The sequence below is a fragment of the Phocoena sinus genome, chromosome 18 (genome assembly GCF_008692025.1).
Source record: "Phocoena sinus isolate mPhoSin1 chromosome 18, mPhoSin1.pri, whole genome shotgun sequence".
Classification (NCBI taxonomy): domain Eukaryota; kingdom Metazoa; phylum Chordata; class Mammalia; order Artiodactyla; family Phocoenidae; genus Phocoena; species Phocoena sinus.
The window spans coordinates 5594419-5616015 of record NC_045780.1 but is presented as its reverse complement, the minus strand read 5'-3'; the positions used below and the strand labels follow the sequence as shown (position 1 = coordinate 5616015).

Genomic DNA, 21597 nt, shown 5'->3' with positions numbered 1-21597 from the left:
TACTTATTAGCCAACTACTACAGATATTAGCAAAAAGTTGTCTAGTGGTTAGAAAGCATTTAAATTATTTATTTGTACACTTCGGAGACCTTCCAGTGCACAGGAGTGCCGTGCAAAAAGGTGGCCCATTTAAATAGCTACTCCGTGTTCTACATCTGAACACAGTTACTTGCAATTTTCTTAAAAAATGGGTTTCCTTAAATAAATATCAATTAGTCTCATAAACTCTAAATTCTATCTTCTTTATTACAGCATATTTGATTAAGTAATACAATTTGAAAGGAGCTCTGTTCTTTCTCCAGTTCTTTGCTAAAGCACGACAGACATTAAGTATTTCCACTCCGAACTCGGAAAGCATACCTGTCGGAGTTCATCAGCCATGAAGAAGGAAGGTGCATTTGCTTTTGGTTGCATATAAGCAACATGAGGTGCAGTTGGAGGATAAATATGGTAGTTTGGAAAAACCTGAAAGATAGGAAGGGGGAAAATATCATGATCAATTGATAAGCTTTATCATTATTTCGATAAAGTTTTAATCTTTAAATGACAGTGACAAATTGATACTTTTAATCTTTAAATAATAGTGAATTAAACACCTGAGAATAGCTATTATTAGTATACCTTCTGAATGATTTCATTTTTTAAATAATCTTTATTGGAATAACAAGTTTTTAAAAATCTAATGAGAAAGGAAACATTTCTTCAGATACAGTAAAATTTTAGCTCCAATGAGAGGCAAAAGGAGCTCTTTGTTAAGTATTTTTTTAAGGCAGCTGGAAGAGAGGAAGAAAGTAGATATTAAACGTGCTTGGGCACAGTCAGTTCATGTAGTAACTCTGCCGTGGACACCCAAAGAACTGTCCTCTTTAAGGGTTTCTAGCGACCAAACTAAACAAAATGTTATCTAGATACTTAACACTTCAAACTAGAACAGAAAAGAGGACCAACATACTCTGGGTCAGCAGTGGAGGTGAACAGGAGGGTATGACAATATACCTTCCAATCAAACTACAACAAAGTTACTAAATTCTGCTTCCAGCTTCTTGTCTTTGCCTCTTCCAATTGGAATCTTCTCACCACCCCGCTTTTTTCCCTTTTTCCTCTGCCTCTCCTTCCCTTCAACTGGTCCACGATACAAAATCAAGTACATCTTAAAATATCTTTTGTTTTATTCTTTCATTTTTAAAGCCAAAACAAACATTTTTTTTTCTCTTTTAAAAATGAATTCAGTTGATTTCTGTTGCCCTCATGTGGCTCTTCTGCTCTGGACCTCAACCAGGAAGTGATTTTGCAATACCTGTAAGGTTTCCTTTAACCTATACCTGAAGGGAGAAGAGTACCTCCTTTTTCTTGCCTTGGTTTCCTTATATCAGGTAGTATAGTTGGGCATGACTACCTCAGGTTTACCAGGAGCATATTTTTAAGAGTGGTTTGAAGGGTAAAAACATTACAAAAATGTGCCACATATAATCTCCACAAAAACAGCTGAGACAGTTTTGTGACAAAAGAACCTCTTCATAGATTAAACTAACTTTTTTCTACAAATGATAAAATAAAAAACGTAAATAATTATAAAATATAATAACCCCTCCCCCCAAAAGTAAAACATTGATGGAATTCTTACTTGAAAGAACCAAGGAAAGTCTCTACTCTACCTCAATTATTTGACCTTCAGTTCGGCAAGCTGTTCTGTGATAACTTTTGAAAGATCTCTGACCAAAAACAAAACAAAACAAGAAACTATTAGCTATTTTATTACTTTTTAGAAAGCATTTTACATGATTTACAAGTACTTCTATAAATGTTTTCACATTTATTTCTCATACGATGGTCGTGTGCTTAACCTCATTTACGATCGGGGGACCAGTCTCAGAGGTACTAAGATTCAAGAGTCACAAAACAATGGCAGAACTGGGACTCTTAAAAAGAAAAAATAAAAATCTGTTGTCTTTCCACTCAATCTGCCTTTTAGTAAAATATTAAATGTAATCAAAATAAATCATTAATTTAACTTATGGGGTCAAAATCTGCTTACCAAAATCCAAACATACTTTTCATCTAAGCCTGTCAGTTATGATTTTGTCAAATATCTACAGTTTAGACCAGCATTCATATTTTAATGGAATTTGGCTTTCTTACTCACGAGATCTTCATCTACTACTTATTTTTCTATAGCTAAATGATTTTTGAACATGGACAAAATTATGGAACTAAAAGTGTACAATTTACGGAACATGACGCTTCCCTCTCGGCCCCTCCCCCCCCATAGTCCTTTGGTAGCTCTTTCCTTACCCATAATCAGGGCTCCCTGAACCTCCTCCCTCCTTACCAGTGACCCATGCTGGAGGCCTCCTATCACTGTGTCCTCCACCATCCAGAGTTCTAGCTATTAAATCACTGCCTCGCCTGAGCAAGCATTTATCATCGGTTTGCTTTCAGCAACTACTAATAAGAATCCATCTACTTCTCTAACTACTTTCTCTAACTTCAGAGGTGAAACTACCTATATCTACAAACAAAAGTCAGCAAACATCAACACCAGCTAGCACAAGTACTAGGTAACCCCATAAGCAAAACATGCCATAAAGTAATAAACTAGAGCTTAAATATAACTTCTGATTACAAGCAGATTTGTCCAAAACTAGAGATATTATTAATGCAGAAACAGACTACTTTGAACAGGTAAGAAGAGATTAGAATTATCATCTAAGTCAGAAATTAATTACTTTTTCACATCACAGTATAGAGAGACAGGACTGGGTAAACCTCCTCGTTAATCTCATTAATAAGAAGAAGCTGTTATAAGAGCCCTCTCTTTTCTCCTTTAAATGCAGACGTACCATTCCAGTCAAAGGTGCTGGAGTTGTGTCTGTATAGAAGTAAGTCGTCCCACCGACAGTTTCCTTTTGAATCACCTGACCAGAAGATGGAGTCTGAGAAACAGGATTATTAACAGGTGTAGAGGCACTAGAAGGCACCAAGTAATTTGCTGGATTTGGAGTGTGACTTCTTCTTCTGGGAGCAGGAGAAGTATGTGGAGTGATCTTGGGGGAGTGAAGAGGGGAAGATCCAGCAGACAATGACATTCCTGAAGAAGATGTAAAAATGTTTCTTAGAAAGCAAAAATTGGTTTCAGAGAAAAAAATCTGGAAAATAAAATGCAAACGTTCATTTGGAAGAAACATCTTTAGCAAAATTCTTTAAGTTCAAAAATAAAAGACAATTTTGTCTCATTTTAGAGAAAGCTCTGATTAAAAGCAAATGTAAAGAATTTCTTTTTTTCAAATATAGTCATTCCCAAATAAATTAGGATATTTACTGTAAGAATACGTCTCCTCCATATCAAGGTTTACATGAGAAACTTCAATAATAAGAATTACTGATAATTTAATAAATTAATCAAAAAGTGAGAAATAACTGGGACTATAAAATTATGCCTTTTATAAAAGCCTTTCTTTAATAAAAGGCATAATTCCTTTTTTGTAATGAATCATTTAAAACTATGGCTATTAACAATACAAATATCACATATCCCTAAAATATTTTAGTATCAAAAAATCAAATTATTTAATGAGATTTATTAGATTTCTTTTGGCCAAATACCACTAACAGAATGGTTTGAAAAAGCAAAAAAAAAACCTAAGTCTAGTCTTAGTTGAAATACATGGCCGCTTAAATACCATATTTTTTTAAAATCAAGACGTATACTGTTTCGATGCCTTTGTCTTTAAACAGGTATACGCTATATAGTAGACAATTGAAAATTCCTGCAGATGCATACTCTGCTCTAGTGCGACTTTACCTAAACACAACTAGCAAGAAACCAGTGTATGCAGAGCATCCTCTATCATGAATCTATGGCGGAGTAAAGGGAAAGGACAATTGTCTTCACCCCTCAGGAGATTCCAAGCTATGTGAGAAAACAAGGCCAGGTCACATGTAAAAGACATAAAATGGCTTACAGAAACACTCAAATAGAAACGAATGTACTGTCAACTCCATGCCTCCATACAGATGAATGCAAATTAAGTAAAACCAGGCACAGTTAGTCAAAGGCTTAATGGAGGCGATCAGTTCTGAGCAGAGACTGAAATGGTTTCTCCAGCCACAGTTAGTTACACTTCCTGAAAGAATTAGCTTATCCAGGAGCTATTTTCTGGCTATTGGGGAACAACTGAAAAACTTCACCTGAGTAATATGCCATCTCACAATTCAAGAAAAAAGTACCAAAATGCTTCTGGTCACAGAAATATGATTAACAGGGATATGAATTTCAATTGCTAAGAATTCATAAAACACAAACACTGTTTTTTGAAAAGATGTAGGCGAATAAAAATAAGGTTGAGAACTGAGATAATACTTATTTTTACTCTGGATAGCCCTCTGTATTTTCTAAAGAGCCCTGACATAATTATTTTGTCTGATTTTCTGACCAACGAAGGTAGGCCAAGGTAACAAGCACCGCAGTAACAGATCAGAATTTACACACAGGGGGGTTGTTATCTGACCAAGGACATATGTGCACAGCCAACAGCAAAGCCAGACTTCAACCCAAGTCTCCAAACTTCCAGTTTAATACTCTTCCTGCTATAACACAATGTCTACTGCACTGACATTAAAATAGGCCAGGAATTTCACAAGTATGTCTTAAATACATACTAAGAGAAACTTTAAAAAGTCTAAAACCCTTTAGAAAAATACTTATAAGGAAGCCCAAGCTATTATATTAACATATGAGCCTAATTTTTAAAACTCATGATTCTTTTTTTTTTTTTTTTTTTTTTTTGCGGTACGTGGGCCTCTCACTGTTGTGGCCTCTCCCGTTGCGGAGCACAGGCTCCGGACCCGCAGGCTCAGCGGCCATGGGATCACGGGCCCAGCCGCTCCGCGGCATGTGGGGATCTTCCCGGACCAGGGCACGAACCCATGTCCCTTGCATCGGCAGGCGGACTCTCAACCACTGCGCCACCAGGGAAGCCCTACATATGAGCCTAATTTTTAGAAAACTTTTCCAGAGTTCTGTGTTTTTTCTAACGTCTGTATATTATACATTTAATTGTAGGTCAATCCATACTGCAAAAAATTGCGAGGATTATTCAACTATTTTCAAAGATACATACTCCCCACTCATCTAATATGAAATGCATCTACAGTTTTCCTAAAGCTAGTCTCTAAGCCCTTCCAATATAAAACTGGCCAAGTCACCAAAAATGAGTAAATTTGTTTACTACCTTTAAATTAATAACAGCAGCAAATACAGCTACCAATTCTTAAGCACTTTCCATATGTCAGGCAGTAATAAAAGTGCTTCACATACACGACTGTTTAATCCTCACAACAACCCTGTGAGGCAGGTATATCAACAGTCACCTCACAGAGGAAGAAACTAACTTAAAAATAATTTTTAAAAATTTATTGTGAGGGCAAATACAGGTTACTGAACAAAAGAATCAAGATTGAAACAGGTCTATTGATTCCAAAGCCTGTGCTCTTAGCCAATATCTAATACAGCTGCCCAAGCCCTAAGCCCTACACCAGAGAACAGAAAGGGGATCCATTACACTTAGGAGCGTTAGTGTGACAACTTAAACGACGTGTGGGAGCAGGGTGGGGGAAGTGGGGTGCAGCAGGAGAGGAGGGGAAGAGTCTGACACCAGAGCAGGCGTACAAGTGAAACAAAAGGTAGAATCTCTCCTTAAGGCTAAATACGAGGAAAAACTACCAAAAACAATCTAGTAGAATTTACAGGTTGTAAGTTACAAGCTTTCTCTTCAGAATTTTAAATTTTGTGGCTATTCTAGTACAAAGTTTCAGCACTGAAATCTGAGTTAATATATCTGAGCTGAGGCTGGCTGGCATGACCTAAACACATACAAAATAAAACATGTGAAACAGTAATAAGGATCACCACCCGCAAGGGTAACAGAATATTTAAGTTGTATGGGAGCTAGAAAGGAAACTGACCTCTAAATTACTGACACATCCAGCCACAAAAAGGCATAGCTTTGTGCCACCGAAATATTTTGCAAACATGTTAAAGAAATCGAGTAAAATACACACACATCTGCTTGGAGAGAGTTACTCTGTACTTGGTACTGTGAAGACGATAAGCACAACACACTCAATAGTAACTGCCTGCATGTAACACTAAGTTACAGACAGCACAAAGGAGCAGAACCGTACTACAGAAATCAGTAACTAAAAGTGAAAAGTGAAGTAGAATGCACAGATTCCATTTCATCTCACTCGCATGTAAATATTCCTTTATAAGTTCCATCTTCCCTTATATGGAGGCGGGGGTGGAGGCAGGGGTGCTACTTGTGGTTATTACAACAGTTTGCTATTAATTAGTACTCAATCGCTGGAACACTTAAGCAAACATAGCAACACACTGAGGATACCATGAGAGACAAACAAGAAGAATGAAAATCGGTATTTAAAAAAAAATCTGAATTAAAAATATTTCATTTGTGTATTTATTTTTTGCATTACTTTTGTAATTAACTCTTAAAATGACATTTTGGTGAGATCATATACAATAATTACACTATAAATTCTTATTAAGTGAATATGCAAACTGAGATATTTAACTCATGTCTAAGTTAATCGCTTTAGAACATTCGAAAAAATCCTTCTTAAAAGTACCCAATTCAGGGCTTCCCTGGTGGCGCAGTGGTTAAGAGTCCGCCTGCTGATGCAGGGGACACAGGTTCGTGCCCTGGTCTGGGAAGATCCCACATGCTGCGGAGCAGCTAGGCCCGTGAGCCATGGCCGCTGAGCCTGCCCGTCCGGAGCCTGTGCTCCGCAACGGGAGAGGCCACAACAGTGAGAGGCCCGCGTACCGCAAAAAAAAAAAAAAGTACCCAATTCAAAGAAAAGTGAGGAACAATACAGAAATGCCCACTGGACGAATTAACCAGAGCAATGAACAAAATAAAGAAATGAAATTTTAAAAATTTAAGGTTAACTTATGAAGGTAAAAGTAGCAGTGTTTCTGGATGACATAATTCTATACCTGAAAAACCCAAGGAAACAAACAAACAAAAAAGACTCTTGTAAATAATGACAGAATGCATAAAGTAAATGGCTCCAGTATTACGAAATACCAAATGAACATCTTTCCTAAATACAAACATCCACTTAAGACAATCGTATTTCTGGGAAATCAGAGACTGAGCTAAATAAAACAAATACCCTCCCTCAACCCCAACCAAAATTATGAACACATAGAACTGCACGATAAAATACAATACCCACATTTTAAAACATAGCTGAAATCAAAAGAATAGCAACAAAAGCAAAAACTCCAAGAGCAAGAAATTAAGGCAAAATTGTGAACTAGAGATTATACTGTGGGAACTTTGGAAAACCACATCCCAGGCCAGATATAGTGTCTACAAGTTAAGGCTTCCATGTTCACATAGGCATATAAAACATGGCCTTCAGCACATAAAATGTGAAAAATGAAATTCAAATCCCAGTGTAAAGGCCAGGGGTCTGGAAAAGCTGTACCATCAGGCAATGGTGGAGGAGAAAACTTCTACCTGTCAGCCCACAGGCAATAGGTAGGCTTGTTTGTGGAACAGAGATGGAGGAAAGGAAGAGGGCTTGGCGCGCGGTGGGGGGGCGGTTCAGGAGAAATGGAAACCTAATGCCTGCACCATGCACAGGTGCAGGAGAGAAAAATCCCCAGGAGATTCTGTGTGATAGGGATCCCAGTGTGTAATTATAAAACTTAAACTGCATTGGCAATGGACACCTGGGTAAAGCAAACACCAACTATTTCGACAAACAAACATGATCTACAACCCATAGCACACATGATCTCTCCCCAGAAAATAATCTCATGTGAAAAGAACTCCCAAAATGAGAATCAAATATGCACAATACACTGAGAATTAGCACCCTGAAAACAATGAATCCCAGGTAACAGAACCCTATAAAGGAGATTTTTAAAAACCCTACAACTAAAACGATTAAGGACATGAAAGAAGTGACAAACATTTGGCCTCTCCCGTTGCGGAGCACAGGCTCCGGACGCACAGGCTCAGCGGCCATGGCTCACGGGCCCAGCCGCTCCGCGGCATGTGGGATCTTCCCGGACCGGGGCACGAACCCATGTCCCCTGCATCGGCAGGCAGACTCCCAACCACTGCGCCACCAGGGAAGCCCCATTTGTCCTTCTTAAACAGAACTATATTCTATAAGAGTAAAAATTATAACCATTAAAATTAAAGGAGAAAAAACTTAACAGGTGAGTTAAATAGCAAGGTAGACACAAAGACAAGAAAAGTAAACCAGAGAAGAATCTAGAAACAAAGCTTGGAAAATATAAAAGACTGGTTAAGATACACAGAAGGTAGAATGAGAAGGCAAATTTCCAGGATAAAGAAAATACTGGAGAAGCAATATTCGAAGAAAAGCTTTGGGATATTCAAGAACTAGGAAATCCTCATTCCAGAAATCCTAAACAAGAGTTCTGAACAGAATAAGTAAAAACAAGTCCCTTTCAATCAATCAGGTGAAACTGTTGCATGCCAAAGATAAAGAGAAAAACCTAAAAAGCTACAAAAGCAGAAAAAGACAAATTATCTTAAAAAAAAAAAAAAGGACAATTACATTCACAGGAGACTGATCAGCAACACTAGACAATGAAAAAATGTGCTCAAAGTAAGGGAAATAAACGTCATCTTAAAGTTTATGCACAATTGCAAGTGAGGGGAAAAGTAAAGACATTTTTTTTTTTTTTTTTTTTTTTTTTGCGGTACGCAGGCCTCTCACTGTCGTGGCCTCTCCCGTTGCGGAGCACAGACTCCAGACGCGCAGGCCCAGCGGCCATGGCCCACGGGCCCAGCCGCTCCGCGGCATGTGGGATCCTCCCGGACCGGGGCACGAACCCGTGTCCCCTGCATCGGCAGGCGGACTCTCAACCACTGCGCCACCAGGGAAGCCCTAAAGACATTTTTAAGGTCACTCACATCTCCTTGGTGAAAGAACTGTTAAATGATCAACTTCAATACAGAAGAAAACTCCTTCCCCCAAAAAGCACAGAATAAAAGAAGGTATGGGTAAATCTGAATAAGCACTGACAGTGAAACAATTAGGCTGAGATAGGTTCAAGTCAAAGTGTAATTAAAATTCTAGGTTACTGTAACACTGAAAGAGGGCAGGAAGGACTTCAACAAGTTCATACTGAGTAAAGCATGCATGGTAAAATTCTAGGGGTGACCACACATAAAACCAAACCATAGTACGTAACATCCAACCTCTACCCTACACCGTACACAAAAATTACCTCAAAAATCTAAATGCAGGAACTAACCTATAAAACTCTAAGAAAACCAGCATATACTTCATGATCTTCAGCTAAACAAGCGTTTCTTAAGTTGACACCTAAAGCACACATAACCAAGGGAAAAAGAAAAAGAAATTAGACTTCACTAAAATTTTAAACTTTTTGTACTTCAGAGGAAACCATCAAGAAAGTGAAAAGCCAACCCACAGAATGGGAGAAAATATTTACAAATCATATATTCAGTAAAGGTCCAGTACATAGAATATATAAAGAACTCTTATAACTCAACGACAAAAATAACCAAATTTTAAAATTGGCAAAGGATTTGCACAGACATTTTTCCCAAGAAGATAAACAAATGGCCAATAAGCATGTAAAAAGAAGCTCAACCACAGTGATACCACACTATACCTACTATGATGGCTATAATCAAAAACAAGAACAATAACAAGTGTTAGTGAGGAAGTGGAGAAAACGAAATCCTTAACACATTGCTGGCGGGAGTGTAAAATAATGCAATCACTTTGAAAACAGTTTGGCAGTTCCTCAAATTGTTAAACACCAGTATTCTACTCCTAAGTATGTTACCCAAGATAACTGAAAACATTATCTTCACACAAAAACCAGTACATGAATGTTCAAAGCAGCACTATGCATAAAATAGTCAGAAAGTGGAAACAACTCAAATGTCTATCGACTGATAAACAGGTGAACAAAATGTGATCTCGCCTATACTATGGAATACTATTCACCTGTATGAAGGAAAAAAATACTGATTCCTGCTACAACATGGATGAAGCTTGAAAACACTGTTAAGTGAAAGAAGCCAGAGACAAGAAGGTCACACGTCGTATGATTCTGTTTACATAAAACGGCCAGAAGAGGCAAATCCATAAAGACATAATGTAAATTAGTGGTTTCCAAGGACTGAGGAGAGGGGAAAACGGGGAGTGACTACTAATAGGTAGGTATGAAGTTTCTTTTTAGGGTTATGAAAATGTTGTGGAATTAGACCATGATGATGGTTGCACAGCCTTGAGAGTATACTAAACACCACTGAATTGTACACTTTAGAAGAGTGAATTTTATGATATGTGAATTACATCTCAACAAAAATAGTTAAACCTAAATTACTGCTGCGGGTGAGGGGAGAAGGATCAAGAAAACTCCATTAATCCAATGGGCGTATGGGGGTGGGGGGTGGGGGAGAGAGGGAGAGTGAGTGAGTGTGTGTGTGTGTGTGTGTGTGTGTGTGTGTGTGTGTGTGTGTGTGTTGGAGAGGGGGGAGAGACAAACAGATTGCAAAAAACAAAATTCCACTTACATTAACTAGCAATAAAAACCTAAAATATCTAGGCACAAACTTACCTAGGATGTGCAGGACTTACATGAAGAAAAAGGTAAAACTCTACTGTCAGAAACAAAAGATAACTTGAACAAAAGAAAATAAATACCTGTAGCTATTTGTTGTAAAAATGTCAATTCTACCCCGAACTAATCTAAAAGCATAATGCTAGCTCAATAAGAAAACCAACATAATTTTTTTTATTTAGCCAAACCAATTATATTCATTGGAAAAATAAGCAGTAAGATAGCCAGGAAAATTACTAAAGTAAAGCAAGTACAGAGGAAGAACAAAAAAAAAAAAAAAGAAGAAGGAAGAAGACTGAAAAAGTAAAAGGAAGAAAAAAGTACTGTATAAGGTCACTGGATACTAAAAAAGTGATGAAAGCTATAGTAACAAAAATATTGGATAAAGGCTCCCACGAACAGTGGGTCAACACAACAGAATAAGCATGAAACTTGACCCCAAATATGTATGAAAAAATAAGCATAAGATAAAACTTCAGGGGAGGAGATGGACAGTAGTCAGATATGCCAACTTACTAGCCATCCCTAAATGACGAATTGAGTAAAGATAAAAGCAAACAGATGGTTATTTAGATAAAATAAATAAAAGTGACTCACCCTTCCATTCATTACGCCCATAAAAAAGACAAATAAATATTCAGATTTAATATTTAAGAGTTTAAAACGAAAAGTACCTCAAAGAACATTTTTTTAAATGTTATGAAGACATATAAAACACAAAGGTCAAAATAGAATTTAACTTCTTCAAAAAATAAATATTTCTACACAGCAAAAAAAGATATTTGCAACACTTAGTAAAAGGCTAATCATCTTATTATATAGCTCTTAAAATCATTAAGAAAATAGAAAGCAACCAATAGAAAATGGACAAATTACACAAGTAGTCAGTTTGCAGAAAATTAAATACCTCAAACATATAAAAAGATGCTAATATTCACTGATAATTAAAAGAGATGCAAAGTAAAGCCAGCGTATCATTGGCTCAGATTGGCGTAGATTAAAAAGTTTATTTAGACAATTATTAAAAGGGTGGATGGCATATAAATACTGTCATACATTTTTCGTGTCGACTGTTACAATCTCTTTTGGAAGAATATTTGGCAATACCTATCAACTAAAACCTTTTAATTGGCATGATAATGATAAACAATTCAAACTAAAAATGTCATAAAATGAAAAATAAAAGCTATAAACTCCATTAAAGTGTATATTTTTGTCTTGCTCATCTTTGAGGCCCTCAGAACTCACTGAATAAATGCCTCATGAACAAATGCTAAGGTCGCTTTTAAATCCCTTCTAGGAAAAACAAATGTAATATTTTCTTCTCTCAAAGAATTTTTTAAAAGGTGTCCTCTCAGATACAAATGTATCTAAGGTGCCAGAGCAAAGATCCTCCTAAATATGAAAACATTAGAAGCATCCCTTTTAAAATCAGGTACAAGATAAAAATGTCAACTATGACTTCTTCTGTACAATCCCATACTAAAGGCCCTGGCCAATGCAAGAAAACAACAGAAAAAGGATTACAAAGGAAGAGATTATTATCCTTATTTGCAGGTAAGTGTTCAAATTTTATACACACACACACACACACACACACACACATATACATATGTATATATACATATAAAAGAATCTACAAATTATTAGAAATAGAATGTCGCAAAGTAACCAACACACAAATGTCAATCACATATTGTCACACTAAGAATAATGAACTAGAAAATTTTTATTTTTGAGACGCCAAATTATAACACCAACAATTACCACAAATGTGTCTCAGAATATCTTACAAAATATATGTAATACTTGAACACAGAAAATTATAAAACTTTGTGGAAAGGCATTAAAGAAGACCTGGAAAAAAGAACTGGACAGAGAGCCCACGTTCATGGACAGAAAGACAATACTGAAATCGTGACGATCCTCTTCGATTCATCTAAAGATTCGATACAACTTCCCTGAAGGCACCAGGCTGCTTCACGGATCCACAAGGCTTGAAGACTGTCCCCTCCTCTGGTACACTCATCAACAACCCTCCTTGTCAACACCGAGCTCCCTAAACCCCACCCTCACAGTAAATTCCAATTCAACTTCTGAAAAATCTTCTTACTCTATAAAAATTCTCCTGATACTCATGTTTAAAAATTATTCCCATCATTTTGTACTCTATCTTTTGCTGCAAGTAGCACACAACGCAAACTGTCTCTTTGCAGGGGAGAACTGCGCCTTAATCCTCTCTGTATTCCCAACTACACACGTAACGGCACGGTGTCAGCACACAATACATTTATCGAAAAGGAAAAAGAAAGAGGTGAAAGTTTCCTCTTCTTGGTACAGCAGTAGCTACAAACAGGAAATGAAGAGTGCCAACACCAGAATTAACTGAGTATAACGAGTTGGGAGGAGAAAAGCAAGTGTTCATGTTATCAAGTGGCATAGACGCCAGTTGTCACTATTTAAAAGCAAATGTGAGGGCTTCCCTGGTGGCGCAGTGGTTGAGAGTCTGCCTGCCGATGCAGGGGACGCGGGTTCGTGCCCCGGTCTGGGAAGATCCCACATGCCATGGAGCAGTTGAGCCTGTGAGCCATGGCCGCTGAGCCTGCACGTCCGGAGCCTGTGCTCCGCAACGGGAGAGGCCACAACAGTGAGAGGCCCGCGTACCGCAAAAAAAAAAAAAAAAAAAAAAAAAAAGTTTAAAAAAAAAAAAGCAAATGTGAGAGAGAGAGAACCTGAAGAATCTGAGGTGAAGGCATTCTTGTAACACAGCGGTCTGATTATTCCAGTACTACTCTTTCCAGATCTATGTAGCCCTGGGTAAACCTAGATTATACTAATGTTAACTAAAATTGTTAATGCTGTTGTAACTAAAGTTGTTAACTTTAACAAAGTTCCAATAACCACATTAAATCCTCAGTAATAAACTGTCATGTATGGCTACACTGAAGAGAATGGTTTAGATTAGAAATCACCAAAATATATCTCATACTGAACAGATGAATGAATTAAAGACAAACAGAGGAAGCGTTTTATCTTCTCAACAATAGGGCCAATATTTGGGACCTCATCCAAGAGAAAATCATAGTAAGGAATTTATGTGATCATATCCAGGAATACAAAAAACTAAGTTACTACTAAAGATATATTTCTTACTTTACTGATTTTTTTAATCCAAATTCCCTAATCACACCCTCTCCCAAATAAAACAATGCCCAGTTTATAGCCCAAAAAACAGACACTAAGTTTATACTCCTAAATTCTAACAGGATCTTAAACATATAATGAATTAATAAATCTTTTTCCTTGATATTGCTTATGATAACTTAAAGGGTGGGTATAGAAGGACAACTCCAAAATTGAGATCAGAGCGCTTTTCTCCCCCTCCCTCCGCCACTCACTCTTTCAGTGAGTCAGAGACAAGCTTTATTTCTTAGTCCATTTCTATCCACTAGCTGTTCTTAGCAGGAGGAGAAAGTGAGTTTAAAGAAAGTGTTTAATTGTAATCATTGACAGTTAAGTCTGTATGTCATGGAGTTCTCTGCAATTTGATGCAACCTGTCAGACAAATCCCCAGGATACTCTAGACAGCTATCCTATACGCAGGACAGACTTCTACTGCGTAGAACTTTCTGAAATAAAATGTTAAAAATTACAGAACAACATCAGAAATGCATTAAATTCTCCGTATGATGTTGATGACTACTGCATAAATAAAACTGCTTTAAAATATAATCCCTACAGTTTCTCAGTAAATTTAGTAACAAAGATCCTTGACTGGTGGGGGGGGGTCCCCCAAGACCACTTCCATGTTCAGAAAGTCACTGGAACTCAGCACAGGGTTGCACTCGCGACTAAGATCTACCACAGCAGTGTAGTAAATGTACACATCCAGATCTCAAGGGGCGAAGACGCAGGTGGAGACTAGAGGGATTCATCTGTGGGCTTCCTTATGCCCCCTTCCTCACGAGGGGTCACACGGCCCACTCTTCGTCCAGGAGCACAAAGGCAATATATCTGCTCAGAGAAGCACCAGGGTTTTTATAGGTGACTGGTCACTGCCTAGCACACACCAGAATCCCACACTCCCGGACGGAAAGCATGTGAGCAGCACAAACCACACTGTTTGCACAGAGTCTAGGAACAGTAAACCACCCTAATCAGTTAGGGAAACACCGGACCACTCCCCAACTCCGAGGTCCCAGACATCAGCCCAGGGCCAACCTTGCAAGCAGGCTCTGTTAAGGACACTATGTTAACTCACTTCCGCGCATACACCTTAAGTTGTCTACTACAGTACAGCCACCACTTTTTCATAATTCTGCTCTACAGTGTAGTGAATACTGTTACAGACAAATATAAGGGCAAATGTTTTGTTTCTTACATCTAAACATACCTCAGGGAAGAGGGAGGAGGGGGAAAAGTAAGCTTTAAGTTAGGGCAATGGATTTACGTTGATTCCACTAAGTTTGTCCACACACATTGAGAAAAATTATATAATTAGAGATGTACCCTCCGTCGCTAGGAAATATAGCAAAGAAAAATTAAATACAGCTCATGTAAAACGGAGCTGAACCTATGTGTTCCATCAGCTCCTTTCGTTAGTATCTAAACTATCTAAACACACACCATAAAAGTAAATATATGTGTTATAGCTTAACTAGGATTTCAACAACTAATGTTAATAGAAAAGATTTTATAATATCATTAGTTGGCATATTTTAATTTCTAGTATACTAATATTATAGAAGCCATTCAAAATGTTTACTTATGTAAAAATTAGAGGGGAATTTCCCTGGTTGTCCAGTGGTTAGGACTCTGCGCTTTCACTACCGAGGGCCCCGGTTCGATCTCTGGTTGGGGAACTAAGATCCCACAACATGGCCAAAAAAAAAAAAAAACCAAACATGTGTTGGGACTTCCCTAGTGGCTCAGTGGATAAGACTCTGTGCTCCCAATGCAGGGGACCTAGGTTCAAACCCTGGTCAGGGAACCAGATCCCACACGCATGCCACAACTAAGAGTTCACATGCCACAGCTAAGGAGCCTGTGTGCTGCAACTAAGGAGCTGGCAAGCCACAACTGAAGGAGCCCTGGAGCCACAACTAAGACCTGGTGCAACTAACTAACTAAATAAATAAATAAATAAAATAAAAATAAAATTTGGAAGTATATGAAACAAAATTTATTCTTCATAAATAACTGTTGGACTTCTGGAGTGATCCTAAAGAGGATCATCTGGCTATGGCTTGGTGTAGACGTCACAAAAGCAGCTGCTTTCAATCTCAATAGCTTAAAAACTATGCACAGCCTTTGTCCCAGAAATTCTAGCTCTGGAAAGTACCCTAAAGAAATAATCCTAAATCCTGAAAGACATTTATAGTTAAAATAAATGTATATAGGGACCTCCCTGGTGGCACAGTGTTTAAGAATCTGCCTGCCAATGCAGGGGACACGATTCGAGCCCTGGTCCAGGAGGATTCCACACGCCACAGAGCAACTAAGCCCGTGTGCCACGACTACTGAGCCCACGTGCCACAATTACTGAAGCCCGCGTGCCTAGAGCCTGTGTTCTGCAACAAGATAAGCCATCGCAATGAGAAGCCCGTGAACTGCAACGAAGAGGAGCCCCTGCTCACTGCAACTAGAGAAAGCCCGTGTGCAGCAATGAAGACCCAATGCAACCAAAATAAATAAATAAATAAATTTATAAAATAAAATAAATGTATATATACACAGAGCATATACATATGTGCTGCTTTTTAAATGGTAACACTATAATTCAACATTTTAATAGATAAAATAAGTTTTTAAAAACTGAATGCAATTCGAAGGATAGAAAAACACTATCAATCTGAAGTCTATTAAGGTGGTAAGAATGGTTTTAGGAGAAAACAGCTCATTATAAGTGATGTTCTGTGATGTACACTAAATTTTTCCCATGACACAATTATTTAATTCAGTTAAGAAATAAAGAAAAGCTGTTTGAATACTTAATAACTTTACCTTTAAAAATTTTCTTTTAAGTTTACGTTCTGAATAACCTTGAGCATATGTTTGTTTGCACAAATATCATCTTCACTGCCTTGTAATAAAATACACCAAGTTAAAAACCCTAAATTTAGAAATCCTTAGTCAGTATTTTTGCTTAATGAAAATCACCCTATTGAGTCACACTTAAATTCATATAATTACCTACTTAAATTTAAAGATAAATAAGAATCTACTTCATAAACTGCCAACAGTTTGAAGAGAATGTTTTACAATTTCCAATTTTTAAGCCAGAAGTAGACTAAGCTTCTCCCCTTTCTACAAATTAAACAATGGGGCCTGACACAGCTCAGGCACATAAACTCAGTGAAGGTAGAAATGAAGCTAGAATCTAAGTCCCTTGAGTGCTATTACAACCCAGTGGAGCACTCCATGCTGTCGAATTTAACCCAAATTTAAATCCCTGAAGGCCATATAAAACGAATGCACCTACAAGAAAAAGTTTAAGGAGAAAATGTGATTAAAGGCATAAGAACTGTCAAATTTCAGAACATATAAAATATTAAAGGAGGGGAGGATGGTACAACCAGTGCACAACATTTCTCTGTTCAAGTTTCTGGATTTCTACAATAAGCCTCAAAACTATACTGTCAATCTTAAAAGTTTAGGTACTGTGAAAAGAAACAAGTCATAGGAAGCTATGTATAACCGCTACAGACAAGGGTGATCCAGAAAATCCTTGAATTTAAAGACAATTAGAATTTAAAGACTTGAATTAGTGTTTCTGAAGATTCCTAGCAACATGAAAGTCTGGGTTATTTTCCTTATTAAAGTTTCTTTTTTTTTAAGTTTATATGTCTAATGATATTAATTCCACCACCGCCCCCATCCCCGACCCCAGCAAAGGCTATTATTACACTAATGGGATGCATTTTATAATAGATGGCATCTAAGAATCCAGGGACTAAATGGCAATAATCCGTCAAGATGTTGCCATTAAGTAAAAAAATGTAAATATTTTACTAAATTTTATTTTGGGGACATTTTACCATCACTTTTAAGTCACAAACACAGGTAAGAAAACTTTAAAAAGTGGACATAAATAAAGATTTAACTGAGACAACCATCATATAGCCATGCTCACATTTTAAATGTGGATCTAATCCTCAAATAGACTGTACAAAATAAAACAAACCACTATCCAAAAAGCAACAGGATTAGGAAGTAAAAGCTAAAATAATATTAGGCTTTACAGTCTTTACTTCTTTCCCCGTAATAATTCCATCATTCAATCAAATTCAGCTTTGTAGATAATTATTAAAACTATTATTAATCGGGCTTCCCTGGTGGCGCAGTGGTTGAGAGTCCGCCTGCCGATGCAGGGGACACGGGTTCGTGCCCCGGTCTGGGAAGATCCCACATGCCGTGGAGCGGCTGGGCCCGTGAGCCATGGCCGCTGGGCCTGCGCGTCCGGAGCCTGTCCTCCGCAACGGGAGAGGCCACAGCAGTGAGAGGCCCGCGTAACGCATAAAAAAAAAAAAAAAAAAAAAAAAAAAAAAAAAAAAACTATTATTAATCAAAAGTACCAGGCTTAAGGTAATAATAATCATGCAACTAATGAACCTAAAGCTGAAATGTATAAACTCTCATTTGTCTAAAAGCCCAGTTTTCCAAGTCCTGACATGATGGATGATCACTTCCCCTTCTAGCCTGAACAATAATCAACTCAAATACTGACTGGGTAAAATTCCCATTATTCCTGTATATTTTAAATCATACTAACTTTCAAATGATTAAAATAAAATTAATATATTTATAACCCTTTAACTCTTAAACCACAAAATTATTTGTTACCACACAGATGTATATACCTTTGGCCAAAGTATTTCCTGTATCATGCCACACCCTGTTTTTAAAAGCCTCCAAAAAGACAATCCACAGTATTCCTGCATAATTTATAATGGCCTAGAATATTAGGATAAGAAAAGTTTCCTTTCTATAGCTTAAATCCCTCATGTCTCATATAAAAAAATCCATTTAATTAAACCTTAAAATTATCCTCATTTCCCTGAAAACTGAAACTAAAAAAATAACCTTTTAAGGTAAAAATTGTTAATTATCAAAATCACAATATTAGCCATAAGCCACGATAAAAATTATTCACTAATCTAGTAAAATATACACTAATCAAGTTAAGTTCAATTTAATCCTAAAAGTTGCAAGCCACAAATGCAAACTACCTTTGCAAAGATGAAACAACCCAAATGCCAAAAGGTTTACTGGAGAGAAATGTTTATAACCCCATGTGGAAAAAGGATAGCTTGGATTCATAAGTAGACTGCTAAAACCCTATGCTGACCTCTCAGGAGCATACTAATTCTTGCTGGCAACAAACAGTAAAATTTCTACACTTTAAAGAATTGTTTCATTAAGTGTGGTGATAAAATGAAAACAAAGTCAGTAAGAATATTGATTGATGTCAACTGCCAGAACTGATTCCTTCACAAACCCTGTTTTCACAACAGCAACCCCTTATGATTAGGGGAATTAAAAGTTGCTGAACGCAACAATCCCTTCAGTTAAACAAACAGACCCCTCAGAGCTGTCCAACGCTGCCCAAACTATCCATCCTTTAGTCGAATCAGTCAGTTTCATGAATTGTAGGATTTATCTTCAAGTCCAGTGCTGACTCAGAGGGTAGCTTGTTCCCTAGAGAAAACAACCAACAAAAATCAGAACAGCTACTGCTCATAAGCTCTTTCAACACCCAAGTGGAAAGGACAACTTAATGGGTCCAAAAAAATAGTTCAACTTCCTTTCAGCTACAGGAGTAGCCAATAAACTGAAAGCATCTATATGCCATAGGCAGTTCCTGGTTAAAGCTTTCACTCAGTTACAGTAAGAAATGTTAAAACTAAAAAGCTTACAAGAGAAGCTATCACACATACCATAGGGTTTCTCACCCAAGAAGAAATTTGCAAGGACTATAAATGGAAAGTATTTCAAGGGCCAAAGCTGTTATTTTGTTTTGTTTAATCTGTGAAAAGCTGCCTTTCGTGTGCGTGCGTGCGTGCATGCGTGTGTGTGTGTGTGTGTGTGTGTGTGTGTGTGTGTGGAGTGGGGGGAATTAAATATTTCCACCCAGAAGCAGTCTACATGTCTAGGGCACTAGCTTTGCTTATGGCCATACATAAAAAACTAGTGAAATGTTACTTAATTCCCTAAACGCAAGGTCCTCATATTCACTAGTCAGAGAGAATATTCTGAATTAAAAGATAAAAAGAGTAACATGTTCCGTTTCAAGATATGCAATAGTGAACTGCCTTCCCTATTATTTCTAAAAACCAAAAAATCAACATGTACAGCCTTAGAGCCTCAAAATATACCACAATAAAACGGGGGGGGGGGCCTTTGCATTTCATGAGTTAGGGGTTCTGTCTACAAAAATATGCTGTTATGAAAAAAAGAGGGAAAAACCTGCATAGGAAGAAAGGCAACCGAAGAACTCAAGCTACTTTCAGAAACATTATTTTGTCCTTTCCGGCGCATGAGGCTAACAGCTTTTCACAGAACACACACTCCTCAAGACCACCTCCAGAGGGAGGCGTGAGGGTGGCCAGCACAACTTTCCTTTCTAAAACATTTATTTGTGTGGGGAAAATTCTAATCAAAAAATTTCCCTTGTCACTTCCAAGCTCTAATATGGAAAATTCCTGATTCTCCACCAAGAACCTCAGTGCCTCAGAGCTCAGATTTATGGAGGACACACTGTCTTGAAAACTACTCTTTTGAATATAAGCATCTGACAGGTTATGGGGGTTTTTTGGTTTGGTTTTAAAGCCTTACTCATTCCTCATTTTCCCAGCCTCTCTCAGAGAAAGGAGAGTTAAATCCCACTGTATGTAATGAATGGTACCTGTCATAAACTATCTGGGGAGAATTCACCAAATGGCCACTCAAATCATTCCCTGTAGTCTGTGGTTCAGGTGAGAAAAACAGCAACCCTCCCAGCTTCCTCAACCTGGGTACCAGTGGATCGCTTCCCATCAAGAAACAGGGCTCTGTGCCGGTGGTTTTCAATCTGCATTGAGCAGAACCCTAAGCTTCCAGAAATGCTTCGGGGCTCTGTAAATTCTTGATTTGAATTTCATCTGTTTTTTTCACTTTTAGTGAATCAACAATAAAATCACAAATGCAGGTCCAAATTAGCATGCATTCTTTTTTAACGTACTAGAGATCATCACCTACATACTTAGCTTGTGTTGGGTTAGGGTATTCTCATGGAGGCTCAGAATAAAGCCTCTCTACTGTCAGCCCTCTATATACATGGATCTTTCATTAGGAAGGCAGTGACTGCAATAATCTTTATTTAAATGCACATGCACTCAGAGAAAATGGAACAAATGGGTGCACAACTTATTCATGTGAATCATGATTTTTATGTTACTATATGACAGAAAATACAGAAAAGGAGACAGGAATATAAGACTAATTACTGTCCTTCACCCACCGATTTCAAATGACTGGGTTCGACATAATACCACATAGACTTGCTATTCTCACTGAATAACTTCATGAGTAAGTTTAATAAACCTGACCCTGTAAATGCCAGTTTTATCCGCTTTATATAATTTTAGATTTGGGGACTACATACAGACTTCACAAGAGTTCTGCTGCTTTAAAAAAAAATGTTTGAAAACCACTGTTCTCTAAACTCTAATTAAGCTTTGGTATTCCTGGCTCACAGGTCCTCTAGGGGCAGAAATGGTAATTAAGTCTTATGTTTCTGATGCTTCCTGAGCTGCAGGTGCCTGATATCGACGTGCTCCCAGCCTGCGTCCAGTCCTGTCTTCTCTCCCCCCATCCTGACAACCCTCAAGAAACAATGTGCCATGGACTTATATACACTACTAAATGTAAAATAGCTAGCTAGCGGGAAGCAG

The 21597-nt window shown here is 37.7% G+C and overlaps 1 protein-coding gene across 11 annotated transcripts in view; it reads right to left on the bottom strand.

Annotated features, from left to right (window-relative positions):
- The window catches only part of PAN3 (poly(A) specific ribonuclease subunit PAN3), a 118717-nt gene that overhangs the window by 33044 nt on the left and 64076 nt on the right, over positions 1-21597 (bottom strand). For 7 of the 11 annotated variants that reach the window (XR_004346620.1, XR_004346621.1, XM_032610765.1 and 4 more), the window contains 3 exons: positions 2841-3088; positions 1656-1712; positions 361-465 (listed from right to left, as the gene is read on the bottom strand). Coding sequence is in view for 9 of the 11 variants with exons in the window: in XM_032610765.1 (XP_032466656.1) it covers positions 361-465; positions 1656-1712; positions 2841-3088 (410 nt within the window). In the remaining 2 variants the exon portion in view is untranslated. The remainder of the gene's footprint in view (positions 1-360; positions 466-1655; positions 1713-2840; positions 3089-21597) is intronic. The other 4 variants (XM_032610758.1, XM_032610763.1, XM_032610761.1 and 1 more) reach the window with 1 other exon arrangement.